The sequence below is a fragment of the Passer montanus genome, unplaced genomic scaffold (genome assembly GCF_014805655.1).
Source record: "Passer montanus isolate IOZ18808 unplaced genomic scaffold, ASM1480565v1 scaffold18, whole genome shotgun sequence".
In the NCBI taxonomy this organism is placed as follows: domain Eukaryota; kingdom Metazoa; phylum Chordata; class Aves; order Passeriformes; family Passeridae; genus Passer; species Passer montanus.
Genome location: NW_024365381.1, coordinates 9709879 through 9725665, shown reverse-complemented (window position 1 = coordinate 9725665; position 15787 = coordinate 9709879). Strand labels below are relative to the sequence as shown.

At 40.1% G+C, this 15787-nt stretch overlaps 1 protein-coding gene across 3 annotated transcripts in view; it reads right to left on the bottom strand.

The window, feature by feature from the left end:
• Positions 1-15787, bottom strand: part of RGS6 (regulator of G protein signaling 6) — a 262968-nt gene that overhangs the window by 64660 nt on the left and 182521 nt on the right. For all 3 annotated transcript variants that reach the window (XM_039705211.1, XM_039705210.1, XM_039705212.1), the window contains 5 exons: positions 10631-10681; positions 9110-9216; positions 6763-6814; positions 4306-4370; positions 1297-1373 (listed from right to left, as the gene is read on the bottom strand). In XM_039705211.1, coding sequence (XP_039561145.1) covers positions 1297-1373; positions 4306-4370; positions 6763-6814; positions 9110-9216; positions 10631-10681 — 352 coding nt within the window. The remainder of the gene's footprint in view (positions 1-1296; positions 1374-4305; positions 4371-6762; positions 6815-9109; positions 9217-10630; positions 10682-15787) is intronic.

The window sequence follows — 15787 nt, the reverse complement described above, 5'->3', positions numbered from 1 at the left end:
GAGGAATGTTTCAGTTTTTTTTTTTTCTCCCTTTTCTAGTTAACTTAAACTTTTAGTTAACTGTGAATTACTATGTGAATTCTATCCCTGCCTTTCTGGAAACCTGAAGACTGAACCATCACATGAACTGCGAACCAAGAAGCTGAAACTCGCCAGCAATAAAAGTTGATAGTGGCCAGTTCATGCTTATGCTTCAAAGAAAACAGTATGAAGAAAAGATGAATAACTAACAGTGATCACAATGAGTCTGATATTTACATTTCTTTCTTAGGTGATAATTATATGTTTTCGACAGAATGCAGACTTTTGTTTTGACTTACACTTTTTTTTTTAATCTTGGCAATAGCCTTTAAGTAACTGAAAGTACAATTGCTATCCTAAGTTCTCGTTTTCTCTTCCAAATGGAACACTGCTATTCTGGTTGGGAAAAAATCCTTTAATTACCCTGCAGTTTAAAAGATAATTACTATATATTTAAATGGTACATAATTGCAATGTTATTAAGCAAAGAATTTATCAAAATTCCAAAGGGTTAATCAAAGACAGAGACATATACCTCAAGACACACCTTCAAGAAATGATATTCCTTAACTTTTTAGCATCTAATACTGAAAGTGCAAATTCCTTCCAATGGAACCATTTTGGTACTGGTGTTCTCATGTGTCATCTTCACCAACCTTTCCATTTTATAAGTGACAATGACATGCACAAAATGGACACTCAAGAGTTTTATATATTAGTTTGTAGACAATCGTACACAAACCCTAGACCATATCCATTTACTAGCAGTAATGAAAACACACTCAAAATATAAAGAGGCTTCATCAGTCTTTCACAAGGGAAGATGAGAAGATGAGAAGAAATACCTGTTGTAAATATCACCCTCATAATCACATGGAAGTGACAGTATTTTTAGACTCAGAAATACTCTGCAAGAATAGAGTAACAGACAGATGACAAAATTCTGTTCTTTTCATTCATACAAAACAAAAATACTCCACAAATGTAGAAGCACAATGGGCTTGTGAATTACCCAAGGTCCCATGGTGAATACCGGCTTAGGAGCTCCAGACCAGTGTTTCCATGTACAGATAATTAAACCCATCTTTCATTTTCTGGCACAGACCTTCAGAATTGGCTCTCTACTGTTTCTAGTCTGCCAGTGATTAAAATTCACCAACACCTTCTGAGCTTAGTCACAGTAAAGATTTTGACAAAGAAGTTTTATCCATTCAGAATCCCCTTCCCTTCACAGCTCTAAATACTGGTGCAATTCAGTGCTCCAGGATTACTCACTTCACTTGGGCCTCTGCTTGCATGAAGATGAATTCCCACTTTCTTGCAAACGCTCTCTGAAGCCTTGCTAAGTTTTCCTGTCAAAAGATCAAAATAGTAAGAACAACTAATTTCTGTAATTATAGCAATTGCTTGAGAATACATTTAGCATGGTGGGTATTTATTTTATTCCTTTTATTTTTTAACTGAGAAACTAAAGACATGGAAGTCAGTGTTGGTTTCAGGTGAACTGCAGTGCAGGCAAAGCAAGGCTGTAACACATCTTTTTGGGCTGCAACCCAAAGGGCCCTGCCAGGCATAAGTAATGGAGTGTGATGAAGACAGCTTGAGCTCTAGTATGAAAAAAATTATGGACTTGTTCCCAAAAGATAACACTGAGAAGCTTTGTGAAGCTGATGACTTTCATTTCTGATAGCAGATGGCTGCCAGCTGCACGTTTCCCTCTCATCCTCACTTCCCCTCCTCTCTGCACTGTTCTCTTCTCTTCAGGCTTCTGTGAAGGTGCAAAGCCTGAGCGTCCCCTGCTTTGCTCAGTCCTGGTCGCTGCTGAGAGTATTATGCAGCTGCACAGTACTGAAGGCTGGGGATTGCCAGGATGATTCACAAAAGGAAATAGCTTGTTTGTCTGAACAATGAACACAGTTACTGCAAAGAATAGCTCCAGATGCAGTTTTGCTCTACACCTGAAGTAACAGCTCTGGTCCAGACCCATTCCAGAGTGTAGCTATCTGAACATTTGGATGTGGATGTGGCTTCACCACAGCTTGAGGTTAAACTCAGAACATGCCTGGAATTTCAGGCTTAAATTGCACCCTGAAGTTACATATCCATATCCTCCCCAAGAAAGCAGGCCTGAGAGCCAATTAACAGGATGTTCTTCTCCATTACAGCTAGTTTAACTGCTTCAAATTTACATTGAAAACAAACACTTGTAGTTCTACTCTTGTTCTCCTTATACTTAGCACCTTTATTTTGAGAAACATTTTTCAGGCACACACATTTCAATGCAAGAAATCTTCCTTCTAGTTACTTTAAATTCTTGTATAACACAAGGCATAAAGCTTGGCCCTGTTACCACCAAGTCCATGTAACAGTTTCAGTCTGTACATATGGAGGAAAAAAGTTAAACAAATGATTTACAGCTGTACTGACCCGTGATGATTTCCTTAACTGTGGCTACAAAGAACAACAACTTGTAATTATCTTAACACAAATTTTTGTATTTTTTTCATTATTTTTATTTTATTTTAAATTATGTTCACATGTGCCCTCTGAAGTAAATATGCTGAAGCAAATGAAACATCACCAACGGAAGCTATATTTGAATTGTGCTTATGTTTGACAAATTATAAAAAAACCTGAATGCAACTATACAAGCTTAATCATATCATCAAGTCCCCTGCTCTAATCAGTATAAATGTGGGCTGGGGGACTGTCTGTAAATGCTGCAAGCAGAACCTAAAAATGAAATTCTATTCTCTTGTAGCTCCAGGTCACTGCTGATATCTATGGAGAAACATTCTCATGCTGCATCACCAAAGGTATGAGAAGCACTGCTTCTCACTCCTGCAAACCTGCTTCTCTCACTAGTGCTGAGCTTACATCCCTTCCTGGATCTGCTTCAGCTCCCATAATGCTTAGGAAGAGTTGGTGCCACTGTTATCTGAATGTCTCTAATTAAGAGAACAAAGTTTGAATGCAGAAGTAACCTCTAATTGTGCAATGCAATATTCACAAGAAAAATGAGAGACTGCCAAGATCTAATTATTTACCATCACTAGAGCATTGCTACTCTCAGTAGGCAACAATGTGCAAAAGTACTTAGCCAAAGCCTGACTGCATGTGTGTGGGAGTATGTGCGCCGCTGAACAGCCTTTTGTTGCTTTATGGTAGATCTTCGGAGTACTTACACTTAATTGGTTGGATGTGAACAATTTTAATGGTTTTAATCATGAAATCAACAATATGCAGAAGAGAAAACTCAGCAAAAGGACATGTAAGTGCATGCAGGTTGTTATATTCCTTCCTTTGTGCCTGTTTGAGATTAGAACTCTTGGGAAGTTGGAAGGCATTTCCAGGGTGGACTAGGTAAGTGGCAATTTTGCATGCTCTGCACTGAAAGGACCAAATGGCCTATCTCTCCATGTGCACAAATATTCTAAAATGTAGAAGGCAAAGAAGAAGGAAAAACTTCAATCTTGGGGAAAAAAAAAAACAAACCAAGAATCCCACTCTAAAACATATGCAAATATATGCAACATAAATGTTTTCATTGTAACAAACAGTACTGCATAAGTCCACTAGACTTGTAAACAAACCCTCTAATGAAAAACTCCATGTATAAAATTCTGCTATTACACTGTTGAGCAAGTAAACAGAAGAAAGTCAGTATGACAGAAAGAAAAGATTAGCTGCTTAGAGTGCTACACTGCTGGTATTCAAAAAAACACTCAGCCCTGCCCCTCCTGCCTCCATCTTCCCACTCCTCTCCACCCTGCAGTCTGACATGAAAGTTTGAGATATTTTTACTGATAGTAACTCCATATCAGAAAATGCACTCTAAATAAAGTTCAGTGATACTTTTCATATGGCATATAGAAAATGTTCCAAGTCTAATATCTGAGAACTTTTGTAACAAGATGTGTCATCAACAATTTAATTGCCCAGTGGCACACCTGAAAAATCCATCATTTTCCCGTGCTGAAATCTGCTATATAAACCAGGATTTCCTAACTGAAAACAGGACACCAAGCTAAACTTCTGTGTAATTTGCTCCAGTCTTGAAGGGCTCATTATACAGTAGATGCTTTAATGTTGGACACTGCAAAGCCAGGGACATTCATCAGTCTTGTTCCTGATGTTGTCTTCCTATCAGGCTTCACACAGTTCTGACAACTAAGGAAAAGACACAGTCAAGGCTGACCCCAAAGCACAAAATTGCAGCATTCACTTGGCAAGCAAAGCTATCCCTGCATCCCCAGCTTTAAACTCTAGCAGCAGTGTACCTACGGCTTCATAATCCGCCAGCTCCAGCCTAGCTTTGTTCTGCATGGTCCGTTTGCAAAGATAGATGGCTAAAGGGAGAAACAGAATGGAAAACAATTACAGACAGATTATTAGTACTAGATCTTAAAAGAAAAAAAAAAAAAGAAAAAAGAAAAAAAGAAGGAAAAAATAGTCTATAGACAGTTTGTTTTCATCAGAAAGCACCACGAGTCAAGGAATGAGAGGGCTGGACACCCAGCTGACATTGCTTATAACTAATCTCAGAGGCCCTGAACATCTGGGACATCTCATTTAAAAGTGCTGAGAGCAGATGCCAGGACCTAACAAGATGTCCACAAAAGGCACAATTGCTCCTGGGTCTGGTAAAAGATATAGTATAAGCAACCTGTTCCCTAAGCAGTTTGGGAATATGCATGCCAAAGTGACCATCCCTGTATTTCTTTTCTGCTAAGAAAAAATAAAAATAAATCCAGATATTGAAGTGAAAACAGAAATATGGGCCAGATCTTAAAAGCATGATCTGAGTGTTTTTTAATATGCTCCATCCTCTTATTCTTACACATTTCAAATGGTTAAGAGAAGCCTTGTCACATTTTGCTATAGGCAGAGGCTGCTGAAACTGATGTGGTTTGGAATTCTGAAGGTCAAGATGGGCCCAGCACACACCACCAAACCAGTCCTGGGCTGCCTGCTGGGAAAGTGCCACCTGGATCTGCTAAGCTCACCCCATTTCCATTAAAGGCTGACACACAAAGTTCACAGCACACTCTGTGTATGCAGTCAGGTCTGAACTTAATGGAGGCCCAGTGCTACTCATGTAATTCTACTCCACGCTGTTTCTGTAATTTAAACATTCATATAATGAGCCAGAGTTGATCAGTTCGTTTATATTTACACATCTCAAGGGCAGTTTTCTCTGTAAGGTGTTTATGACACCAAATGAAGTGAGTCAGTTGTCTCACAGTGTTTTTTCATGCAAGGCAGTGAACTGCCATTAGCAAGTTAGTTCCTCTCCTGTAACTGGACACATGCAAATAAAAAAAGTATGAAGTAGTCCTGGGATTTCAGTTTTATTTGGGTCTACTGCTAGTTTGGGATTAATTCCTGGGAAGACTCCATCTGTACAGGCCTCTGATATGCAAAGTCTGATTATAAGCATATGTTAGAGGTTTCTGGGACAGATGAAAATCTGTCACTACAGGGCTCAGCTAATGCAGCTGAAGCTTGTCCAGCTGTGGGTCAGCTCATAGAGGGCTTTATTTTGGGGTGTACTGTTCCACTCAGTGCAGCACAATAATCTGACTGCCAAAACCAATTATTTATCTGATATTGCAGGAAAAAAACAGAACCTCCCTCTTCACATTATTTTTCTGGTATTTAAAGAATACATATGAAGCACAGTTCACACAGTAATATAGGGTGACTGTAAAATGTGGACTTTTTTTGCAAATAAAAGCCAGCATTTTGTTTGCTCTTTAACCATTCCCTCACTGGGATAAACATGTAAGTCTAGCTCATCTGCAGATGAGGACTGCAAATGAACTATCATATGACACACCATTGCAGGCTACTTCTTCACCCCAGCAAATGATTTCCAGAATCCATAATGATAAGTAATTATTGGCCAGGAAAGAAAAAAACCCAAACTGATTATTCAGGGACGCGTTCTAAACCAATCTTAGATTATGAGATAAAGGACTTCCAGAAGCTCCCGTTTTATGACTGCACACATGGATACACTTCCTCCTCCAAAGCCACATCAGGATGCAACAATTAATTTTATCATTTAACTGTGAAAGCAGTGCAGTTCTGGAAGAGAGCAATATTGCATGCAGACAGCTAAAGATAACAACACTGACATATTTTCTTTATGTATTATCTCTGTCTGCAGGCACTCACATGTTTAAAACACCATGTTGCACTTTATTAACTCATAAACCATGCTCAGTCTTCTCTTTTACCGTATCATCTGGTAATCTTAAAAAAATGGGAAAATAAGTCTGATGTCATGTATCAGAGAACTTTTAACTATGGGCTGCTGTTAGTTATGTACTGGTGTATTGATCACTCAGTAAGTGCCCAGATGAAGTAAATTTTATTGATCCACATAACGGATTCAGCAACAGATCAGAGGATAGTCTCCCACAAAAGCAACATCAGTATTATTTAAGATTCCCAAGAACCAGTATTCTGCTTGCCACAAATCCTGCTGAAATGAACAGAGCTATGGGAGAATGAAGGCAACGGATGGCAAAATCCTGACCCCACTGAGCTCCAGGGGCTTGAGACACCCCAGGGTTTCAGTTTGTACATTTGAGATGGGCACAGACCTACCTCTGATGCTGCTGCCTGACAAGAAACTCTGTACATGAAGGGTGCACGTGGCCAGCAGTCATTATTTTGAGGACAACTGTTTACATCACAAACTAACTTTCTATAATGAAACAATCATACTCTCACCATAATCTGTGTTTTCTGGTTCCCAGCAATTTGAAGGCCAAAAGTATGGTGCCTAAGAAAAAACATATACATTTTTGTAATTTAAGAGGTAAAAACCGATTCAGATGCAGAAAAACATTAAAAGTTCAAAAAGACGAATCACAAAATCTACCTCCCAGATTCTGCCCTCAGGGGAAACACTGCTACAGATTACAGTAAAAGTGAGGATGCTGCAAAAACTTTTCATAGTCCTCACTGCAGGTAAACAGAGATGCTGTAATGCAAGCGCTTCTTGTGGAGGATGTCCAGTGTCCTGATGAAATTTCAGACACTGTTGGCAGTTCATCTGAATGTGGACATCTTATCCACTATCCCCAGAACCTCCTCTTTCCCCAAGAATTCACAGGCAACCTGAATATATATACTTTTTTAAGTGCATGAGGAACCTTGTGGTCTTATCTATATGCTACATATCCCTTGCTCTTCTGGAGCAGCTACCAATGCGGCTGGAAGACTCCAAAACAATTTCCTTTTTAGTTGTAACAGATGGCAGAGGTCAAAACTCAGCTGTTTAGAGTCATTCCAAAAGCAGAAGTCCTGCTATACTTAGTGCTTTTGTTTTTTATCCAGGACTGCATATTGCAGTTGCTACAATTAACTACAAGCTATATATGAATGCATTTCAGATTTAACATTAATGAAAAATAACATACCAGCCATCACACAAATTACAGAACACTGATGCATTACTGATTACACATTGCTTTACTGATGTATTGCTACAGATGGGCATTAGACATTAACACACAGTTTGGTAATCCTTCCACCAAAGTACAGTGAGAAAACATGGAGGATTCAAATGATACAGGGTTCAATGCTCCTACTGATATGAATCTTGTGATTTCCAGAAGATAAAGAGCTACTGTTAAAGGAGCGACTGAGGTTGAGGTAAAAAGTAACAAGAAGAGAATAATGGAATAAAAGCATGATTCTATCAGGTTATTTTTGTAGAAAACACCTAAGGAGGTGTGTTGGAGGAAATGAAAACAGGCAAAGAATATGCAAAAGTTGTAAGAAAAGACAAGGGAAAGAAAAGTCAATAAGCAGTCAGTTTGATGATGTGGTTTACACAGGCTTAAAACAATAAAAAGAAATTAAGTTATATTGAATTGTAGCTCCTGAAAACTGCACAGGACAAGTTCTTAGAGTGCCATTCTTTTAAAACAGAGAAAAATACAGCTAAATGGACAGCCAGTATTACCCCTGCTTCTGTTGTGTCATACACGACAGGAGGATCAGGACTTTCAGAAAAGAAAGAGAATTGTAATGAAAAATCTGAGTCTGAACTATGCCTTGCAACCAGAAGGTGGGGTGAGATAAGAGGAGATCTGTGATCTCGTGGGCTTCTTTTTTCACCGTGACATTGGTCACATATGATAACACAATACCACAGTAGCAGTAGGCATGAGCAGCTGCAACATCAGATGCAAAGAGCAGAACTGGCTTTTCAAATAAAAGCTAAAAAAGAGTAAAAAAATGTAAAGGAGGAACAGGAGGGTGAACAGAAGAGAGGTGACAGGAAAGATAAGAAAGCTGGCTGAGACAATGTAACAGAAAAACACAAAATCAGCCAGCAGGACGAGGCAGCAGGACTCCAAGTTTAGACTTACTGCTTCTTCTAAAGTTATACAATCAGTTCAGAAGGAGCTTTTGCAGCACAAGCACTCAGTTATCTAGTGAGCTGACAGTGGCAGACTTTGGACAGGGCATGGAACTCAAACACAGGGTGCTTAAAAAATTCAGCACATCTAGAGGCACAGGAACACTGACGGATTGAGATGTCCCAGTTTAGGTGATTGCCAAGGTTATACATCCTTTTTAGAAGAGCCAAAGCCTTAAGCTTGCCCTCTCCCACACCAATCTGTAAGCAAGAGATGACAAAAATTTGAATTTTTTGCTGTGCCAAAGCTTGAATGTCCAGCTTCTATGTTTATCCTGGTCCATTTTGCACAGGAGAATGGCTACTTAATTCTGCATCAGAGTTAGGACCTGAAAGCCGCCTTCTTTCTCCTGGTTCAGTTCAAATTGGAGTAAAACAGCTGTGCATTCAGGTATCAGAAATAGTCACAAGACATAACCATTCATTTATGTAAAAAACTAAGTCAGAAGGTAGATGAGAGTGATTTGGGATTCTAAAGCAAATTTTTTTTGCAGGGACTTCATAATTTCCTAGGGCCTCTATGAAGACAGCCTTAATTCCTGACTTCATAGATCTAATGGCTGCTTAGGTATAAAGAGTGGGTGATTTCAGCAGTATTACTGCAGGGACAGAAGAAGGGGCCACAGGGGAGTCAGGGTGCTCACCAACCTGGAAACGATAGAATGTCCCGTCATCCTTAAGGGTAAGGACATGGTCTGAGATGGGAAAGACGTAACCCTGCGCAGCAATAAGACTTCCCAAGTGTATTGCTTCCCCTGTGAAAGAGAAAAAACAGCAGGGATGTGTCAACAAGACAGGCACCACACATTTCTCTGCTTTCAATTGCAGCTCTAGTGATGACTCATGTGAAATCTGGTGCCCACATGCCTCTCTGTACCCACACTACATCCCTACTACTTCCAGCCAAAGCCTGTAAAGCAGGGGTGCAGAAATCAGCCTTACAATACAGATGAAGCATCGCTTAAATGTTAACCCGTTAGGTTTTTGTTTACAAAATTCACACACCAGTTCAGTCCTAGAGTAAGAAATTAATTTCAAAGTACATTCTCCACCACAGGTGACAGCTGACAAGAAGCCTGTTTCACCAGTGAACCTCACTTGCTTCTACCAAATCCAACAAGCACCTGCAACACCAGTTCATTAGCAGGGTATTTATTCATAAAGACACATCCTCACACTGTAGCACTGCCCTTTGTTAGAGAAAATGTTGCAAAGGGGAGTTATATATCCTAGCGCTGCCCAGGCAACCTTCCCCAATGCAGAGGCCCATCTGTGCAGATTTTCAAGCAATGCCAGCTGTCAAAAACTGCATCATCTTTCATAGAATTGAAAAATCATCTGCTTGTGCATGTCCAGATAGATAACAAAGCTGTTATCTGCAACTGAAATTCAGATTTGGGACCTGACAGGACTCATGAGAAGGGATGTGCGTACAGGGATGCCCTGCTGGGTGATTCAACACTGCCTCTATCTCTGTTTTTACATGATGACAGTAAGGCAGCTTAAAAACTGGTAGGTGAGAGTCTGGATTTTTCCCTTTTCTGAAAAGGAAAAGAAACTTCTGGACCTGCAGATCTTTTCTTCCCCTTTTCTCAATAGGTCTTCACTTGCCTAAATAATTTCACTTTCTCTGAAGAGTGAGCTATTTGGATTGTGCCCATGCACTGATCACTCTTTATGGCTGATTATCCATTTGTCTATCTGCTGATTTATCTATTTGCTTTTTGTGATAAATTAAAAACCATTATCAAATTCTATGACCCTGGCCAAGAATGACAGAGACACTATGTTCTGTCAGCTGAGGCTACTTTTCTTCACACTTTGAAAACCTGACGATGTATTTGCCTGCTTAACCACACACATCCACCAACTTCTTTTTGAAATCTAGGAACAAAACCTAAAATCAATCAGTCTTCTGTAAGCAGCAACAGTTCCACAGACAGGCTAAAATGCCTGCAATAGTATTTCAGTGTGTTGCAATATAAGGCATTAGACTTAATTAAGATGTTGACTCTTAACTCCTTTCCTCCTCCTCCTCCCCTCCAATGTTTAAATCAACCATGCTCTTTTACTGCCATTTTAGACTGCAGCAATATAGTATTTACTGTCTAATGGCACACACACAATACAGATGGAGCACCTATTTCTCCCCAGCTGTGGTCGCCTTACCTGCATCCTCAATGCTGAGGTTCTTCATAAGCCACTGCACAATATCAGAACCTTAACAAACAAATGAACAAAAATTTAAGAAAGCATTAGACACCGAGACCACAGGTTTGAGTGCCCTAGAGAGAGATAACATTGAGATAGATACAACAGAACTGGCATGAGCTTTATTCCATTTTGCTTTTTATTTCCACTGAGGCTTCAGAATGTTTTTCCTTCTTGTGCCACACTGCAGCTACATGGTTACTGACAGGTACTAAGTCCCAAGGGACTTTCTGTGCAATAGCAGACTTGATATACCTGAAGTCAGATATTAGTCTAATGGTTCTCTGTAACTGTTCTCTCCCATTTTATTCTCACCTCAGCATACAGATACAAGTTTCTGCAGGCACTGGTTAGCAAGCAGACAAAGGAGCATTTACTAGCACCTCACACCTGTAACATGCAAATGTATAGAACTGAAACATCAGTCAAAAACTGACAGGAGGGCCTTGCTTATGTCAAAGACAAGCAATGTCTTAGAGAAGGAGGTGGTATTCAGAGAGCCTTGAACCACAGCCCCTGTGAATGGTGGCTGGAAGATTGAGCCTTTAAGATCCATCAGGAAGTTCATTAGGTTTTCAGGGCCCATCCAGTACAATAAAAGTTGTTGCAATCTTATAATGAACATCAAATTCTCTAGGATGATCCTCTGCATACAACCTCTGCTGCTTGCATGGAGATCACAGAAGTGGAAAACTTGTCACTGTTCAGCAGAAAGTCCTGTTACCAAAATATATCTGACAGAGCAGCAAAATTTAGTTAAATCTCATACTCAGAAAGTTAAGCTTAAAATTAAACATTATGGTGTGTACAAGTCAGCTGGAGTTCTCTATAGTCAAAGGCAATCAGCAAAGACACTTGGATGCAATACGGCAAGCCCATACTAAATTACAACAGTATTCATCACAACCTACCAATGTCATGTCTGGATGCAGACGTAACACCGAGCCCTTCTCAGCATCCTGTCAATGTCCGCAGAAATATTTGCAATCACATACAGTAGGCTAATAATCCCAGTAACACATCATAGAATCATAGACTGGCTTGGGCTAGAAGACACCTAAATATATCCAGTTCCAGCTCCCCAGCCATGGGCAGGGATGCTATCCACTAGACCAGCCTGCTCAAAGCCCCATCCAAACTGGTTCAGGCTTACAAAACAAATCCCAGAGGATCTTATCTGTGTGGAGCACTTCCGAGCTCAGACACGAATGGGACTTCAAGGAGCAGCATAATCACCATGTTTGCTCCAGAAGAACATTTTGCTTCCCACAGGACCAAAGCATCCCCACACCCTCAGCAAACCTTAAATATAATAAAAGCTAGGAGTCATAATATGCCACAGAGAGAAACAATAGGTACTGCTAGTGCTCCAGGTTCCAGCAATTATCTGCAGCTCTGACTCTCCCATACAGGTGAAATTCTCATTAGAAATGTGAGCTCTACCCCACACAGAAGGGGACAGCAGCTCCCACTCCCCTGACAATGGAAGTTGACCCAGAACACTACAAAGAGCACCAGCAAATCCTCTTCAGACAGGCTTCAGCAGCAGGCAGCAATATGGACTGACCTACCTCATCCTACAGATGAAACAACAATTCCCTGGATTCCTGCAGGGAATCAGCAGGGCTCCTGAAGATCAGGGAAGCATCTGATTTCACTTATACACTGGGCAAGCAGATATGGTCAACAAGCAGCAGCTGGGTACTGTCTCAACATGCCTCAAAGGCAAACCAGATACTAAAGGACCAATCTCATGATCTTGTATTCGCAGCAGTGTGGTCATTTTCCACACTTCTCAACTTCACCTAGGAGCATTTTCAGTTGCCACTACCCTATCTGCGAAGTTATTCCAGAATTATTTTTTTAATAGATTGGATTCTTCCTGTAACTTCACAACCTAAGTTTGTTAATGTGCAATTTATATGCATTTTATAACCGTATTATGATTGAAGGAAAATAATGATTCTTCTTCCTTGACAGTTTCTCCTGAATGTTTCTATGGAGGGCTGACACATTGCCTTCCTGCCTCCATCTCATTAAACCAACCCAACCCTTCCTATGTCCTCTTAAGGTGGTTTCTCCTTATACTTTACCATTCAGCAACTTCTCAAATTTAAATCAGCTTCTTTGCACTGAGCTCACCAAAACTGCAGTCAGTACCTGGCAGAACAGCAAACCAATGCCTCTGGCAATGGTGCCAGCACTTTCTTTTCTCTACTAAAACTATCATGCCACATGCATCCTGAGGTCATGTAATTTTCTTGACCAATAAATTTATTCAGAAAAATATGTACGAGGGTTGCAAAATTATCTGCTAAATGAAAAGGCATCTAGTGAACACTGTTAGCTGAATAACATATGGGGAATATGTTCAGAGCCATGTTGTTTTGACAAGTTTGTTAATAAAATATTGTATTTTATAAACATGGGTGTTCCCTTTTACCTTTTACCAAAAAAAAAATTTTGAAGACCGAGTACAACATTTATGGTTAGAAAGCTAATTCAAGAAGATTAAAACTGTAGTGTTTCTGTATTTGTTAGAAACAAAACCTCACAAAATGCTGTCTTGGTTCAAGTGAAACCAGAATCTTTCTTGATTTTTCAGTTCATTCCCTAAACAAAAAAAAATCCACTGTTTCTCCTGATTTTGGTCTCTGGTTGCAGGTTTGTAGTGGTCTCTTAGGCATTGTATTCCCAAGTGATGTGAGAGCTGATACCTGACAATCACCTACAGTATTGCATCGCTTTGCTCACAGGAAGTGAAGTGGTTTCTGCACGATCTCCCTTTCCAGATCATTTCCCTTTCCAGTACAGGAACACTTAGTTCCTGATTTAGGACTAAGTCCCACTACATTTTAACATAGGATGATCATGTCCCTAGCTCTGGGACACTTCTGAGGAATTTATTAAATTTCCATCAAACAACAATGAAAAACTCAAGTAATGCTGAATGCTGAATTCCTCAGTCTTTCTCACCCCTCATAAGAAAGGTTTAAATGGGCAGGAAAGGTTTAAAAGGGTAAGTAAACTGAAGGCACTGACTCAACCAGAACTCCTGTGATCATCCACTCCAGAATATAAGTAGCAATTGAGATCAGGAATTTTAATTTGTCTCTGTTAAAAACATGAAGTCATGTTTTTAACAGAGACTGCTGCCAAGAGCCTGGAAGATGTTATAGCTGTTCTCCAGTTGTCCTGAGGCAGACAGATTATCTTTCTGCTGAGCTTGCTGAACCATTATTTATCACCTGCCAAGACTGATTACTCACCCTTTGGACAATGACAAGTCTTTCCTTCCTCTGTTAATTACTGTCATCATTAATAGCTATGTCACTAATTAATATTCAGTCATAATGAAAACTTTTTACTGTCATCTCCCATAACACCTTCAGTTTTTAGGGTTACCCTTACACATTGGCTTTGCATTTGTTTGTGGCTGCTTCTATCACTGCAACCTGCTTTTGCCTACCTAGAAATACTATGTATGCCCTTCTTCAAATAAGAAAATTTAGATTTATCCTTCTAATACACAGTGAAGATTTGAGTGATTCCTTTACAACACTGTTGTCTGCCAGACCAAGACACGGATACCTCTATCTGTAAGTTTTCCAGAAAACATCATCTTCACCTCTCCTTTAGATTAAGCCTGGTAGATGGTCCTCACGTAACTCATCTTCCCAGAAGGGTATTTTCTCACATGTCACAAGCTCCTTCAGAGGACACCCAAGGAAAATCCTTGACTCTGATATGTTTCCACTGTACCCTAACGGGACATTTGAAATCCTCTGACAACAAATAATTGGTCATGTCATCATAACAGGAGGAAGTGTTACCAAATCCAGGTAGAGGAATAGCTTCCATCTTCTCTGTGCTCCTCTCTATACATCTACATTTCCTCTGAGTCAGAATGCTCAGTTCAAGACATCCTCTGAACACCTATTTCCTCCTCATCTATAATGAAGCATATCTTTTAGCCTTAGGCTCTTCTTTGAAGATGAAGTTGCTTAACACCAACAGAATAGCTGTATTTCTACCTGCAAACATATTCACAATGACCATTTATCCAGCTATGTATTTAGAAACAGACCAGCAGTTTTATATTTATTGCTATTTTCTACATTTTCTCTTCAGCCTCAGTGACCCTATAACAGTAGCTAGTGTTCTCTGCTGGCCACTGCCTGTCAACATGACAAATGAGTGGTAAGACACTGAAAGATTAATTTAAAAAAATTCACAAGGTGTGAGGCCATTGGCAAGATGCAGTTGGTGAGGTGAGTCACTATCCCTGTATTTGATACCTTATCTACTCAACCTATGTTGTTCTACCTCTTCCAGAAAATGCAGAAAGAAAGATTTGCCCATCTTCCACATGCTGAAATGACAAAGGCAGACAGGACAACTCATCATCCTCCAAGTATTTCTAAAGATTTGCTGCTGGAGTGGCAGCACTGTACCTCTGGTTCTGAGGCACAAGGACCACTGAGGTCTGCATGTCACCCAACAGACTAAGCATGTCCCTGACAAGCCCTACATCTGTACACACACATGTATATGTACACAAATAATACAGGAGTATTTCTGAAACCTCAGCAAATGTGTGCATCTTTATTTGTCTTTTTAGGCCTGGAAAGACAACTGCTTTTTTTGCTGTGTCCCGAGATGGCAGAGCTGACAAGCACTGACGAGCGGAGCTCTACAGGGATTTGACGTGAGACACCTTGTGTGGTCAGGTGTGGCACCAGTGACCAAGGACTAAAGTTTGTCCTGTCTCATGGGACTTGTTAAGCTGAGCCCTGACCCCTGGATGTCATCAGCTGATGGGGTGGGTTATCCTGGATCTCAGATCATTCACAGCCTCACACTGCACGGACAGACAGTATCACTGAAGCAAGTGAGGTCTTGCAAACATTTAAAAGTGCCACCTGATCATGACATGAGAGAATGTGTTATACATACCTGCATACAGAAGGATACAGAAGATTGCTTAGTTATTTCCTGTCTTTTTCTCAGTATTACTGTTACCCTAATATTCTCTGAACATATTTTGATGGTTAAAAAAAATATTAAGTACTGTTGTATGGCAGGGGGAGGTTTTCAGTCTGGTTGGGATAGGGT